Source organism: Catharus ustulatus, chromosome 32 (assembly GCF_009819885.2).
Source record: "Catharus ustulatus isolate bCatUst1 chromosome 32, bCatUst1.pri.v2, whole genome shotgun sequence".
NCBI lineage: Eukaryota > Metazoa > Chordata > Aves > Passeriformes > Turdidae > Catharus > Catharus ustulatus.
In genome coordinates, this window is record NC_046252.1 from 2693616 (window position 1) to 2705855 (window position 12240).

At 67.0% G+C, this 12240-nt stretch overlaps 1 protein-coding gene and 1 long non-coding RNA gene across 2 annotated transcripts; both read right to left on the reverse strand.

The window, feature by feature from the left end:
* Nucleotides 1–6904: 6904 nt before the first annotated feature.
* MRPL11 (mitochondrial ribosomal protein L11) lies at nucleotides 6905–8801 on the reverse strand. The gene is made up of 5 exons (XM_033083497.2): nucleotides 8652–8801; nucleotides 8460–8555; nucleotides 8271–8364; nucleotides 7926–8085; nucleotides 6905–7091 (listed from the first exon to the last, which is right to left on the reverse strand). The coding sequence occupies exons 1-5, from the start codon at nucleotides 8799–8801 to the stop codon at nucleotides 6980–6982; spliced, it is 612 nt and encodes a 203-aa protein (XP_032939388.1). The 3' UTR covers nucleotides 6905–6979.
* A 442-nt stretch (nucleotides 8802–9243) lies between these two features.
* LOC117009335 lies at nucleotides 9244–11807 on the reverse strand. The gene is made up of 3 exons (XR_004420464.1): nucleotides 11723–11807; nucleotides 9804–9884; nucleotides 9244–9320 (listed from the first exon to the last, which is right to left on the reverse strand). It is a non-coding gene; the product is annotated as an uncharacterized LOC117009335 (long non-coding RNA).
* Between the last annotated feature and the right edge of the window lie 433 nt (nucleotides 11808–12240).

Sequence of the window (12240 nt, forward strand, 5' to 3'; positions counted from 1 at the left end):
TGAGGACACTCAGGGGACACCCAGGGGACACTGACCGAGGCGCAGGTGCTGGCGGGCGACGTGGCCGAGGTCCTCGGGGTGCAGCAGGCGGTACCAGGAGCGGCCCAGCAGCTCGGCCCGGCCGTAGCCCAGGTGCACCAGGACACTGCCGGACAACACCTCGCGGTCACTCGCGCACCCACACAGGGGTCTGGGCTCCCACTGGACACCTGGACCTCCCCAGATACCTGGATCCCACCAGGACCTGGGTGCCCTCACACCCCTGGACCTCCCTGGACATCTGGACCTCCCCAAAAGTCCTGGACATCTGGACATCTGGACCTTCCTGAAAACCTGGCTGCCCCCAAACCCCTGGACCCCCCAGGACCCCCCAGGACACTCAGACCCCCCCAAGACACTCGGACCCCCAGTCCCAGACCCTCCAGGACACTCGGACCCCCAGTCCCGGACGCCCCAGGACACTCGGACCCCCCAGGACTCCCAGACCCCCCCAGGACACTCGGACCCCTCAGTCCCGGACCCCCAAGGACACTCGGACCCCCAGCCCCGGACCCCCTCAGGACACTCGGACCCTCCCCAGGACACCCAGACCCCCCCAGGACACTCGGACCCCTCAGTCCCGGACCCCCAAGGACATCCAGATTCCCCAGGACACTCGGACCCCCCAGGACACTCGGACCCCCCAGGACTCCCAGACCCCCCCAGGACACTCGGACCCCCAGTCCCGGACCCCCCAGGACACCCGGACCCCCCGGCCCCCCTCACCTGTCGGAGATGTCCAGCAGGGCGAGGTCGCGGGCGTGGCGGCTCTGGAAGGCCGGCAGCAGGAGGCAGTCGGGGCAGGGCCAGGGCGGGGGGTCCAGGGGGGCACAGAAGGCCACGAAGAGCGCGGGGGCGGCGCCGGGGGGCCCGGGGGGCTCCTGGAAGCGCCCCCGCAGCAGCACCAGCTTGCGGCCGGCGCTGGGGCGGCGGGAGGCGCGGGAGGTGGTGAAACGGCAGCGGAAGAGGCGCTCTGGGGGACAGGGGGGCGGCGGTCACTCTGGGCTGCTGTCCGTCCCTCTGTCCGGCTGTCCATCCCTCTGTCCATCCCTGTCCGGCTGTCCGTCCCTCTGTGCATCCCTCTGTCTGGCTGTCCGTCCCTCTGTCCGGCTGTCCATCCCTCTGTCCGTCCCTCTGTCCGGCTGTCCATCCCTCTGTCCGTCCCTCTGTCCGGCTGTCCGTCCCTCCTGTCCGTCCCTCTGTCCGGCTGTCCGTCCCTCTGTCTGTCCCTCTGTCCAGCTCTCCATCCCTCCTGTCTATCCCTGTCCTGCTGACCATCCCTCTGTGCATCCCTCTGTCCGTCCCTCTGTCCATCCCTCTGTCCAGCTGTCCATCCCTCTGTCCGTCCCTCCTGTCCACCCCTCTGTCCGTCCCTCTGTCTGTCCCTCTGTCCAGCTCTCCATCCCTCCTGTCCACCCCTGTCTGGCTGCCCATCCCTCTGTCCGTCCCTCTGTCCACCCCTTTGTCCTTTCATCCATCCCTCTGTCCACCCTCAGGACCCCCCAAACCCCCCAGACCCCCCAGATCCCCCCGGACCCCCTCAATTCCCCCGGACCCCCCAGACACCCCAGGACCCCCCAGAACCCCCAAACCCCCCCCCCCCCAGACCCCCCCAGGACCCCCCCGGACCCCCCCAGACCCCCCCAGGACCCCCCAACCCCCCCCCCGGACCCCCACCCACCTGCCTGGGGGGGCCCGGGCAGGCTCAGCTGGTGCCGCACCAGGGGGTGATCGGCGGGGTCCAGCAGGTCGTAGATGCTGTCCCCTTGTGCCACCAGATCCACCTGGGGAGGGCAGGGAGGGGGTGGGGGTGAGCCCCCGGCACCCTGAGACCCCCCCCGAGACCCCCCCGGACCCCCCGGACCCCCCGGGACCCCCCCGGGTGCTCACCATGGAGTGGCCCAGGTGCTGCGCCACGTTGTCGGTGACCCCGACCAGCTTCCCCTCGCGGGTCACGGCCAGCAGGAACCCGGGCAGCGAAGCCACCAGGTCGGCGAGCTCGGGCCCCCCCAGCAGCTCCAGGGGCGCCCCCCGGCTCGGGCCTGCCGTGGGGACACGTGGGGACAGCGGTCAGTGCCCGGCCGGCAGCCCCGTCCCGCTGCGGCCAAAGCGTCGCCCGCGGTGTCCCCAGGTGTCCCCAGGTGTGCCCAGGTGTCCCCAGGGGTCCCCAGGTGGCACCCAGAGCCCGTCCCGTGCGTGGCCAGCTCTGGTCACCGCCCCTGTCCCCGTCCCTGTCCCCTGTCCCGGTTCCTGTCACCAATCCTCGATCCCCAGTCCCCGTCCCTGTCCCCTGTCCCGGTTCCTGTCACTGATCCCGGTCCCGGTCCCTGTCTCCGATTCCCGGTCCCTGTCCCTGTCCCCAGTCCCTGTCACTGATCCCGATCCCAGTCCCTGTCCCCGGTCCCTGTCACTGATCCCGGTCCCCGTCCCGGTCCCGCTGCCCCGCCCGGTCCCCGCCGCTCTCCGCGGTTCTGAACGGGAACCTCCCGCCGCTCTCCGCGGTGCTGCACCGGCCCCGGTCCCTGCCCGCGGTGCTGAACGGCGCCGCTCCCCGTGCCTGTCCCCGTCCCTGTCCCTGTCCATGTCCCTGTCCCTGTCCCAGCTCGGTCCCTGTCCCAGCTCGGTCCCGGTTCCCGTCCCTGCCTGACGCCGGTGGCTGCTGCCAGCCCCGTGTCATCCCCCGCTCCTTCCCCGCTCGATTCCCGGTCCCCGCTCCATCCCCGGTCCCATGTCGCTTTCGCTGCCAGCCCCGGTCTCGCTCCCATTCCCCGCTCCATCCTCGCTGCCATCCCTGCTCGTTCCCTGCTCCCATTCCCCGCTCGTTCCCTGCTCCATCCTCGCTCGTTCCCCGGTCCCCGCTCCATCCCCGGTACAGCTCCATCCCCATTCCCGGCTCCATCCCCGCTCGTTCCCGGCTCCATCCCCGGTCCCGTCCTGCTCCTTCCCCGCTCGATCCCGGCTCCATCCCCGATCCCGGCTCGTTCCCCGCTCCATCCCCGCTTCATCCCGGCTTGTTCCCCGATCCCCGCTCCATCCCCGATCCCCGCTCGTTCCCCGGTCCCGTCCTGCTCCATCCCGGCTCGTTCCCCGCTCCTTCCCTGCTCCATCCCCGCTCCCGTTCCCCGCTCCATCCCCGGTCCATCCCGGCTCGATCCCCAGTCCCGCTCTATCTCGGCTCGTTCCCCGCTCCATCCCCGCTCGTTCCCCGTTCCCGTTCCCCGCTCCATCCCCGTTCCCCTTCCCAGTTCCATCCCCGTTCCGCGCTCCTTCCCCGCTCCCGTCCCCGTTCCATCCCCGCTCCATCCCGGCTCGTTCCTCGCTCCATCCCCGCTCCATCCCCGCTCCATCCCCGGTCCCCGCTCCTTCCCCGCTCCCGTTCCCCATTCCATCCCGTTCCCCGCTCCATCCCCGCTCGTTCCCCGCTCCATCCCCGCTCCCGTTCCCCATTCCATCCCGTTCCCCGTTCCCGCTCCCCGCTCCATCCCGATCCCCGTTCCCCGCTCCATCCCCGCTCGTTCCCCGCTCCCCGCTCCCGTCCCATCCCCGTTCCCCGCTCGCACCTGGCCGCAGGCAGGCTCCCTTGCGGGTGTAGATGCAGGCCAGGGCCATGACGTGCAGGTAGGAGAGGCGCGGCCGGTCGCCGTCGGGCAGCGGGAGGAGGTCGCGCAGGGCGCGGATCTGCGCGTTGATCTGGTCCCGCCGCGCCTTGGAGGCGCCTTTGGTGGAGCGGAGCATCCTCCGCCCGCCCGGGCCCGGCCCCGCCGCTTTATGCGGGCCCGAGCCCGCGTCAGCGCCGCGTCACCGGCCCCGCGCCGCCCCGAAACCGGGGGGGACACCGGGGGGGGACGGGGACACGCGGGGGGACGCGGCGGGCGCGTCACCGGTGACGCTGACGCACGAGGGAGGGAGGGAGGGGAGGGAGGGGGGATCGAACCGAAATTGGAGATGGAGAGGGGAGAGGGGCGGGCCCGGGGAGGGCGGAGGGGAGAGGGGGACACGCCCCGGGGGGGGAGGGGGAGAGGGGGAGAGGGGGAGAGGGGAGTCAGGGAGGGGTCAGGGAGGGGTGGAGGGGAGGGGGAGAGGGTCAGGGAGGGATGGAATGGTCAGTGGGGAGAGGGAATGGTCAGTGAAGGGATGGAATGGTCAGTGAAGGGATGGAATGGTCAGTGGGGGGATGGAATGGTCAGTGAAGGGATGGAATGGTCAGTGAAGGGATGGAATGGTCAGTGGGGAGATGGAGGAGCGAGGGGATGGAGGGATAGGGTCCAGGGAGGGATGGAATGGTCAGTGAAGGGATGGAATGGTCAGTGAAGGGATGGAATGGTCAGTGGGGGGATGGAGGAGCTCGAGGGATGGAGGGAGAGGGTCCAGGGAGGGATGGAGAGGGGGAGAGGGTCAAGGGAGGGATGGAATGGTCAGTGGGGAGATGGAGGAGATGGAAGAATGGAGGGAGAGGGTCAGTTGCGGCATGGAATGGTCAGTGGGGGGATGGAATGGTCAGTGAAGGGATGGAATGGTCAGTGGGGGGATGGAATGGTCAGTGGGGGGATGGAATGGTCAGTGGGGGGATGGAATGGTCAGCGGGGGGATGGAATGGTCAGCGGGGGGATGGAATGGTCAGTGGGGGGATGGAATGGTCAGCGGGGGGATGGAATGGTCAGTGGGGGGATGGAATGGTCAGCGGGGGGATGGAATGGTCAGTGGGGGGATGGAATGGTCAGCGGGGGGATGGAATGGTCAGTTGGGGGACGGAGAGGCTCCTGAGACGGCGAGGGGGGACCCTGGGGGTCAGCGTGGCCAGAGAGAGATTGGAGTGACCAGGGGGGGATCAGAATGACCACGGGCAGATCAGAGTGACCACAGGGGATCACAGTGACCACAGGGATATCAGAGTGACCACACGGGGATCGCAGTGACCACGGGGGGATCGCAGTGACCATGGGGGTATCAGAGTGACCACGGGGGGATTGGAGTGACCACGGGGGTATCAGAATGACCACGGGGGAGATCAGAGTGACCAAAGGGGGATCGCAGTGACCACGGGGCTATCAGAATGACCACGGGGGGATCGCAGTGACCACGGGGGTGTCAGAATGACCACGGGGATATCAGAGTGACCATGGGGGGATTGGAGTGACCACAGGGGGTATCAGAATGACCACAGGCGGATCAGAGTGACCACGGCGGTATCAGAATGACCACGGGGGAGATCAGAGTGATCACAGGAGGATCGCAGTGACCATGGGGGGTTTGGAGTGACCACACGGGGATCGCAGTGACCACGGCGGTATCAGTATGACCACAGGGATATCAGAGTGACCATGGGGCTATCAGAATGACCACAGGAGGGGTCAGCGCGGCCGGAGGGGCCCCAGAACCCTCTCCCCCCCCTCCCCCCCCACTTTGGGAACCCCCTCTCCCCCTCCCCCGCCCCTCCCCCCCCGCGCGGGCGCCCCCGGGCCCGGCCCCGCCCCCCGCCCCTCCCCCCCGGCTCCGCCGCTGCCAAATTTGGAGCCGAAGCCGCGGAGCCAAAAATAGCGCGGGGAGCCCAAAATAGCGCGGGGGGCGGGGCGGGGGGCGGGGGAGGGGCCGGGACCCCCGGGGGGGATGGGGGATGGAGGGGGGGAGACCCCGGGCCCGCCCCACCCCCCCTGCGCGACCCCCACCCCAATTCCCGGCTCCTTTCCCCGAATTTTGGAGCCCCTCCCCCAATCCCCGCGCGCCCCCAAATCCTCCCCTCCCCCCACCCCAAATCCTCCCCTCCCCCACCCCATCCCCATCCCGGGGGTCTCCCCAAATTCCTGGGGATCCCCCCCCGCCCCCCCCCTCCCACCCCGCGGTGTTTCCATGGCAACGGCGGCGCCGCAGCGAGGGGGGAGGGGGAGGAAGAGGAGGATGAGGAAGGGGCCGGGATGGGGCTGAGGATGAGGAGGGAGCGGGAGGAAGATGAGGATGAGGAGGGAGGGGGATGAAGAAGATGAGGAAGGAGAGGATGAGGATGAAGAGGAATGGAAATGAGAATGAAGATGAGGAGGATGAAGAGGAATGGGGGAGGAAGATGAGGATGAGGAAGGGGCCAGGATGGGGCTGAGGATGAGGAGGAACGAGGGATGAAGATGAGGAAGGGGCTGAGGAGGATGAGGAGGGAGGGGGGTGAAGATGAAGATGAGGAAGGAGAGGATGAGGATGAAGAAGAATGGAGATGAGAATGGAGATGAGGAAGATGAGGAGGAATCTGGGAGGAAGATGAAGAAGATGAGGATGAGGAAGGGGCTGGAAAGGGGCTGAGGATGAGGAGGAACGAGGGAGGAAGATGAGGATGAGGAGGGAGAGGGATGAAGATGAAGATGACGATGAAGAGGAATGGAAATGAGAAGGAAGATGAGGAAGATGAGAAAGAATGGGAGAGGAAGATGAGGATGAGGAAGGGGCTGGGAAGGCGGAGGATGAGGATGGAGATGAGAACGGAGATGAGGAAGATGAGGAGGAATCAGGGAGGAAGATGAGGATGATGAGGATGAGGATGGATGGAGAAGATGAGGAAGGAGCTGAGAAGGATGAGGAGGAATGGGGGAGGAAGATGAAGAAGATGAGGAAGATGAGGATGAGGAAGGAGCTGGCAAGGTGGTGAGGATGAGGATGGAGAGGATGAGGAAGGATGAAAGAGGAAGATGAGGAAGAGGAGGAATGGGGGAGGAAGATGAGGATGGAGGATGAGGAAGGACAGGACGAAGATGAAGGCCCGAGCGACTCCCCCCTCCCCAAAATCCCCCAAAACCAGACCCCAGACCCCCCCAGACCCCCCCCCGCCATCGGGGACCCCTCCCCAAATCCCAAATCCCAAATCCCAAATCCCAGCCCGGTCTGGGGGAGGAGCTCTCTTTATTTGGGGGGGGCTCTGGGGGTCCCCCCGCAGATTTTTGGGGTTTTTGGGGAGGGGTCAGTTCCTCTTGGCCCCCCCCTCCTCATCCTCCGGCCCCTCCGGGGGGGCTGCGGCCGCCTCGAGCTCCCGGCGCCGGCGCTGGACATCGGCCACGGCCTGGGGGGTCAGCCTGGGGGGCAGGGGGGGTCAAAGGTCAGCCTGGACATCGGCCACGGCCTGGGGGGTCAGCCTGGGGGGCAAGGGGGGTCAAAGGTCAGCCTGGACATCGGCCACGGCCTGGGGGGTCAGCCTGGGGGTCAAGGGGGGGTCAAAGGTCAGCCTGGACATCAGCCACGGCCTGGGGGGTCAGCCTGGGGGGCAGGGGGGGTCAAAGGTCAGCCTGGACATCGGCCACGGCCTGGGGGGTCAGCCTGGGGGGCAAGGGGGGGTCAAAGGTCAGCCTGGACATCGGCCACGGCCTGGGGGGTCAGCCTGGGGGTCAAGGGGGGGTCAAAGGTCAGCCTGGGGGGGTCAGCCTGGGGGGGGGCAGGGGGGGTCAAAGGTCAGCCTGGACATCGGCCACGGCCTGGGGGGTCAGCCTGGGGGGCACGGGGGGGTCAGGGGTCAGCCTGGGGGGGTCAAAGGTCAGCCTGGGGGTCAAGGGGGGTTTGGGGTTGGTTTTGGGGGGTCAGGGGCTGATTTTGGGGCTGATTTTTGGGGGCTCAGGGGCTGATTTTGGGGTTGATTTTTGGGGGGTCAGGGGCTGATTTTGGGGTTGGTTTTGGGGTGAATCACGAGCAGTTTGTTGGGGGGGTCAGTGACTGGTTTGGGGTCAGTTTCAGGGCAGGTTTTGGGGGTCTCAGGACTGGGTTTTGGGTCAGATTTTGGGGGTCTCAGGGCCGGGTTTTGGGGGTCTCAGGGCCAGGTCTCGGGTCAGTTTTTGGGGCTGTTCTGGGGGGTCTCAGTGCCGGGTCTCGGGTCAGTTTTTGGGGGTCTCAGGGCTCGGAGCGGGGGTCTCTCCCACCTGGGCACCACGAGCAGGCCGAGGCTGCGGGCAGAGCCCACCAGGGACCCCACCAGGGCGGGCAGCGGCGTCCCCCGGGTGCTCACGGCCGGGTCCTTCTGCTTGGCCACGGCCACCTCGAACAGCTGCGCCAGGGACACCACCCCGGCCGGCTCGTGGCCTGGGGGCTGCGGTCAGCGACCCCGAACCCCCCTCGGAACCCCCCAAAATCCCCTTAACCCCCACCAACGCCCCCTTGAATCCCCCCAAAACCCCAAATCCCCGCTCACAATCCCCAAATTCCTCCTCAGGACCCCTCCAGCCCCCCCAGATTCCCCCCCCAGGACCCCCAAAATCCCCCCTGACCAGGTCTGCCCGATCCTTTCTCCACTCCGGCCACGGCCTTGAGGAAGTAGGAGGTGGGGGGGGTCCCGATGGTCAGCGAGTAGGTCCGGTCGGGCTGGGGGGGCACAGGGGGGTCACTGAGGGGTCACTGAGGGGTCACTGAGGGGTCACTGGGGGCTGGGGGGGGTCCCGGTGCCCCCCTCCACTCACATGCACGAGCAGCCGGACCCTCAGCGGGACCCCGGGTTTGATATCCCGGGTGCGCTCGTTGAAATCTTTGCAGAAGGCGGCGATGGAGACCCCGCGCTGAGGAAACACCGGGAAAGGGGTCGGGCCGGGCCTGGGGGGGGGGGCACCGGGACACCCCTAAACCCGTCCCGTTCCCCATAAAACTCGCCGGACCTGCCCCAGCACCGGCCCGAGCGGTGGCCCCGGAGCGGCGCCGCCGGCCGGGATGAGGATGCGGACGGGTCTGGGCGCTGCCGGCGGGGCTGAGCGGGACCCGCCGGGCCCGGCCCGCACCGAGCGCGCCGCCCGCGCCGCCCGCGACATGGCGGCCGCTCCTGAGGGACCGCGGTCACGTGAGGTGCGGGGACCAATCAGAGGCGCGGGAAGGAGGGGCGGGGCCGAGCTAAACCAATAGGAGCGCGCAGGGGGCGTGCCCAGAGGGGCGGGGAAATCGTGAGGGAGAAGGGGCGTGGTCGAAAAATGGGCGCGAAAAAGAGGGGGCGTCGCCGGAGCGCGGAGTGGGCGGGGCTTGGGAGAGCCGGGGGATTCCCGCCCCTCCCCCCACCGAGGGATTCCCCCGGGGATTCCCTCCCCTCCCCCCACCGAGGGATTCCCCCGGGGATTCCCTCCCCTCCCCCACCCCCAGACTCACCTGGGAGCTCCCGGCGGAGCGCGGAGTGGGGGGAGGGGCGGCGGGGGGAGGGGAAGGGGGTGGGGGGAGGGGTCCGGGGGGAGGAAAGGGGGGGTCAGGGCCCCTCCCCTCCCCCCTCGCCGTCCCCTCCCCCTCCCCGGCCCCTCCCCCGCGCCCGGAGCCTCCTCAGAACCTCCTCGTGCGTCCCCGCCCTAAGGGCCGGGGGTCAAAGGTCACGGGGGGAGGGGACAGAGACCCCCCCCAGGCCCCTCCCCCTCCCCAGGGACCCCCCCGAGTGACCCCAAGAACCCCCCCCAGTCCCCAAATGACCCCTCTGACCCCCCAAACCCCCTCCCAACCCCCTTGAGACCCCCCTAGACCCCCCTAAACCCCCTCGGGACCCCTCCCCAAATTCCCCTGGGGACCCCCAGGATGTCCCCAAGTCCCCAAAGATCCCCCCTAAATTCCGTCAGACCCCACCCAAACTCCCTTTAACCCCCTGGGACCCCCCCAGGACCCCCAGGACCCCCCCGGGACCCCTCCCCAGTCCCCCAGGACCCCCCGCCCCCCCGCCCCCCGCCCCGGGACCCCCGCCCCCCCGCCCCCTCCCCCGGGACCCCCGCCCCCCGCCCCGGGACCCCCGCCCCCCGCACCGGGACCCCCGCCCCCCGCCCCGGGCCCCCCGCCCCCCGCACCGGCTCCGCGCTCTCTCGTAGATCGCTCGCAGCTCCCGGTCCTGCCGGTCCAGGAAGGCGGCGTGAGCCCCGGCCACGTACCTGGGGGGAAAGAGTGACCCAAAATGCGGGGAATTCACCCCAAAATCCGCCCCAAAATCCCGGGAAATTCACCCTAAAGATCGGCCCAAAATCCGCCCCAAAATCCGGGGAATTCACCCCAAAATCCGGGGAATTCACCCCAAAATCCGCCCCAAAATCCGGGAAATTCACCCCAAAATCCGCCCCAAAATCCGGGAAATTCACCCCAAAATTCACCCCAAAATGCGGGGAATTCACCCCAAAATCCGGGGGAATTCAACCCAAAATCCGCCCCGAAGTCCGGGAAATTCACCCCAAAATCCGCCCCAAAATCCGGGAAATTCACCCCAAAGATCGCCCCAAAGTCCGGGGAATTCACCCCAAAATCCGCCCCAAAATCCGGGAAAATTCACCCTAAAATCCGCCCCAAAATCTGGGGAATTCACCCCAAAATGCGGGGGGATTCACCCTAAAGATCGCCCCAAAATCCGCCCCAAAATCCGGGAAATTCACCCCAAAGATCGCCCCAAAATCCGGGAAATTCACCCCAAAATCCGCCCCAAAATCCGCCCCAAAATCCGCCCCAAAATCCGGGAAAATTCACCCCAAAATCTGCCCCATTTTCGAGCCCCCCTCCCCATTTTTGGAGCCCCCCTCCCCATTTTTCAAGCCCCTATCCCCATTTTTCAGGTTCCCCATCCCCATTTCGAAGCCCCCCTCCCCATTTCAGAGCCCCCGTCCCCAATTTCGAGCCCCCTTCCCCATTTTTCAAGCCCCCATCCCCATTTCGAAGCCCCCATCCCTATTTTTCAGAGCCCCCCACTCCCATTTTTCAGGTTCCCACCCCCATTTTTCGATCCCCCCTCCCCATTTCGAAGCCCCCACCCCCATTTTTAAGGTCCCCATCCCCATTTTTCAAGTTCCCACCCCCATTTTTCGATCCCCCCTCCCCATTTTCAATCCCCCACCCTCATTTTTCAATCCCTCCTCCCCATTTTTCGATCCCCCCTCCCCATTTCGAAGCCCCCAGCCCCATTTTTCAATCCCTCACCCCCATTTTCGAGCCCCCATCCCCATTTTTGAAGCCCCCATCCCCATTTTTCAAGCCCCTATCCCCATTTTTCGGGTCCCCATCCCCATTTCAGAGCCCCCCTCCCCATTTTTGGGTCCCCTACCCCCATTTTGAAGCCCCCCCTCCCCATTTTTTCGACCCCCCTCCCCATTTTTCAAGCCCCCAGCCCCATTTTTCGATCCCCTCTCCCCATTTCGAAGCCCCCCTCCCCATTTTTCGATCCCCCCTCCCCATTTCGAGCCCCCATCCCCATTTTTCAGAGCCCCCCCTCCCCATTTTTGGATCCCCCATCCCCATTTTTCAGGTTCCCACCCCCATTTTTCGATCCCCCCTCCCCATTTCGAAGCCCCCCTCCCCATTTCTGGAGCCCCCGTCCCCAATTTCGAGCCCCCATCCCCATTTTTTGAGCCCCCATCCCCATTTTGAAACCCCCATCCCCATTTTTCGAGCCCCCATCCCCATTTTTCAAGTTTCCACCCCCATTTTTTGAGCCCCCATCTCCAATTTCAGAGCCCCCACCCCCATTTTTTCGAGACCCCCTCCCCATTTTGAAGCCCCCATCCCCATTTTGGAGCCCCCCTCCCCATTTTTTGAGCCCCCACTCCCATTTTTCGATCCCCCCTCCCCATTTGGGGGTCCCCCCTCCCCATTTTTCAGGTTCCCACTCCCATTTTTCGATCCCCCCTCCCCATTTCGAAGCCCCCCTCCCCATTGGGGGTCCCCCCTCCCCATTTCGAAGCCCCCCTCCCCATTTTTCGATCCCCCCTCCCCATTTTGGGGGTCCCACCTGTAGGCCAGCCCGTGCACCAGCCCCCCCAGGGCCATGAGGAGCAGCAGCAGCCCCAGGATCTGCCGGGGGGAGGGGCGGGCGGGGGTCCCGGGGGGGGTCCCGGGGGGGGTCCCGGGGGGCCGGAACTGCTCCCAGTAACGCTGGTTCTGCTCCCAGTATCGCCGGTTCTGCTCCCAGTATCGCTGGTTCTGCTCCCAGTTCCGCTGGTTCCGTTCCCAGTTCTGCCGGTTCTGCTCTGACCTGGCACGGGCGGGGGGGACACGGCACCCGTGGGACCCCCAGGACCCCCCAAACCTTCCCAGGACCCCCTCCCCAAACCCACAGGACCCCCCAGGACCCCCCAAACCCCCCAGGAACCCCCAAAACCCCCCAGGAGCCCCCTCCCCAAATCCATGGGACCTCTCAGGACCCCCCAAACCCCCCAGGACCCCCCAAAACCCTCAGAGACCCCCCCAGGACCCCCTCCCCAAATCCATGGGACCTCCCAGGACCCCCCCAAACTGCCCCAGGACCCC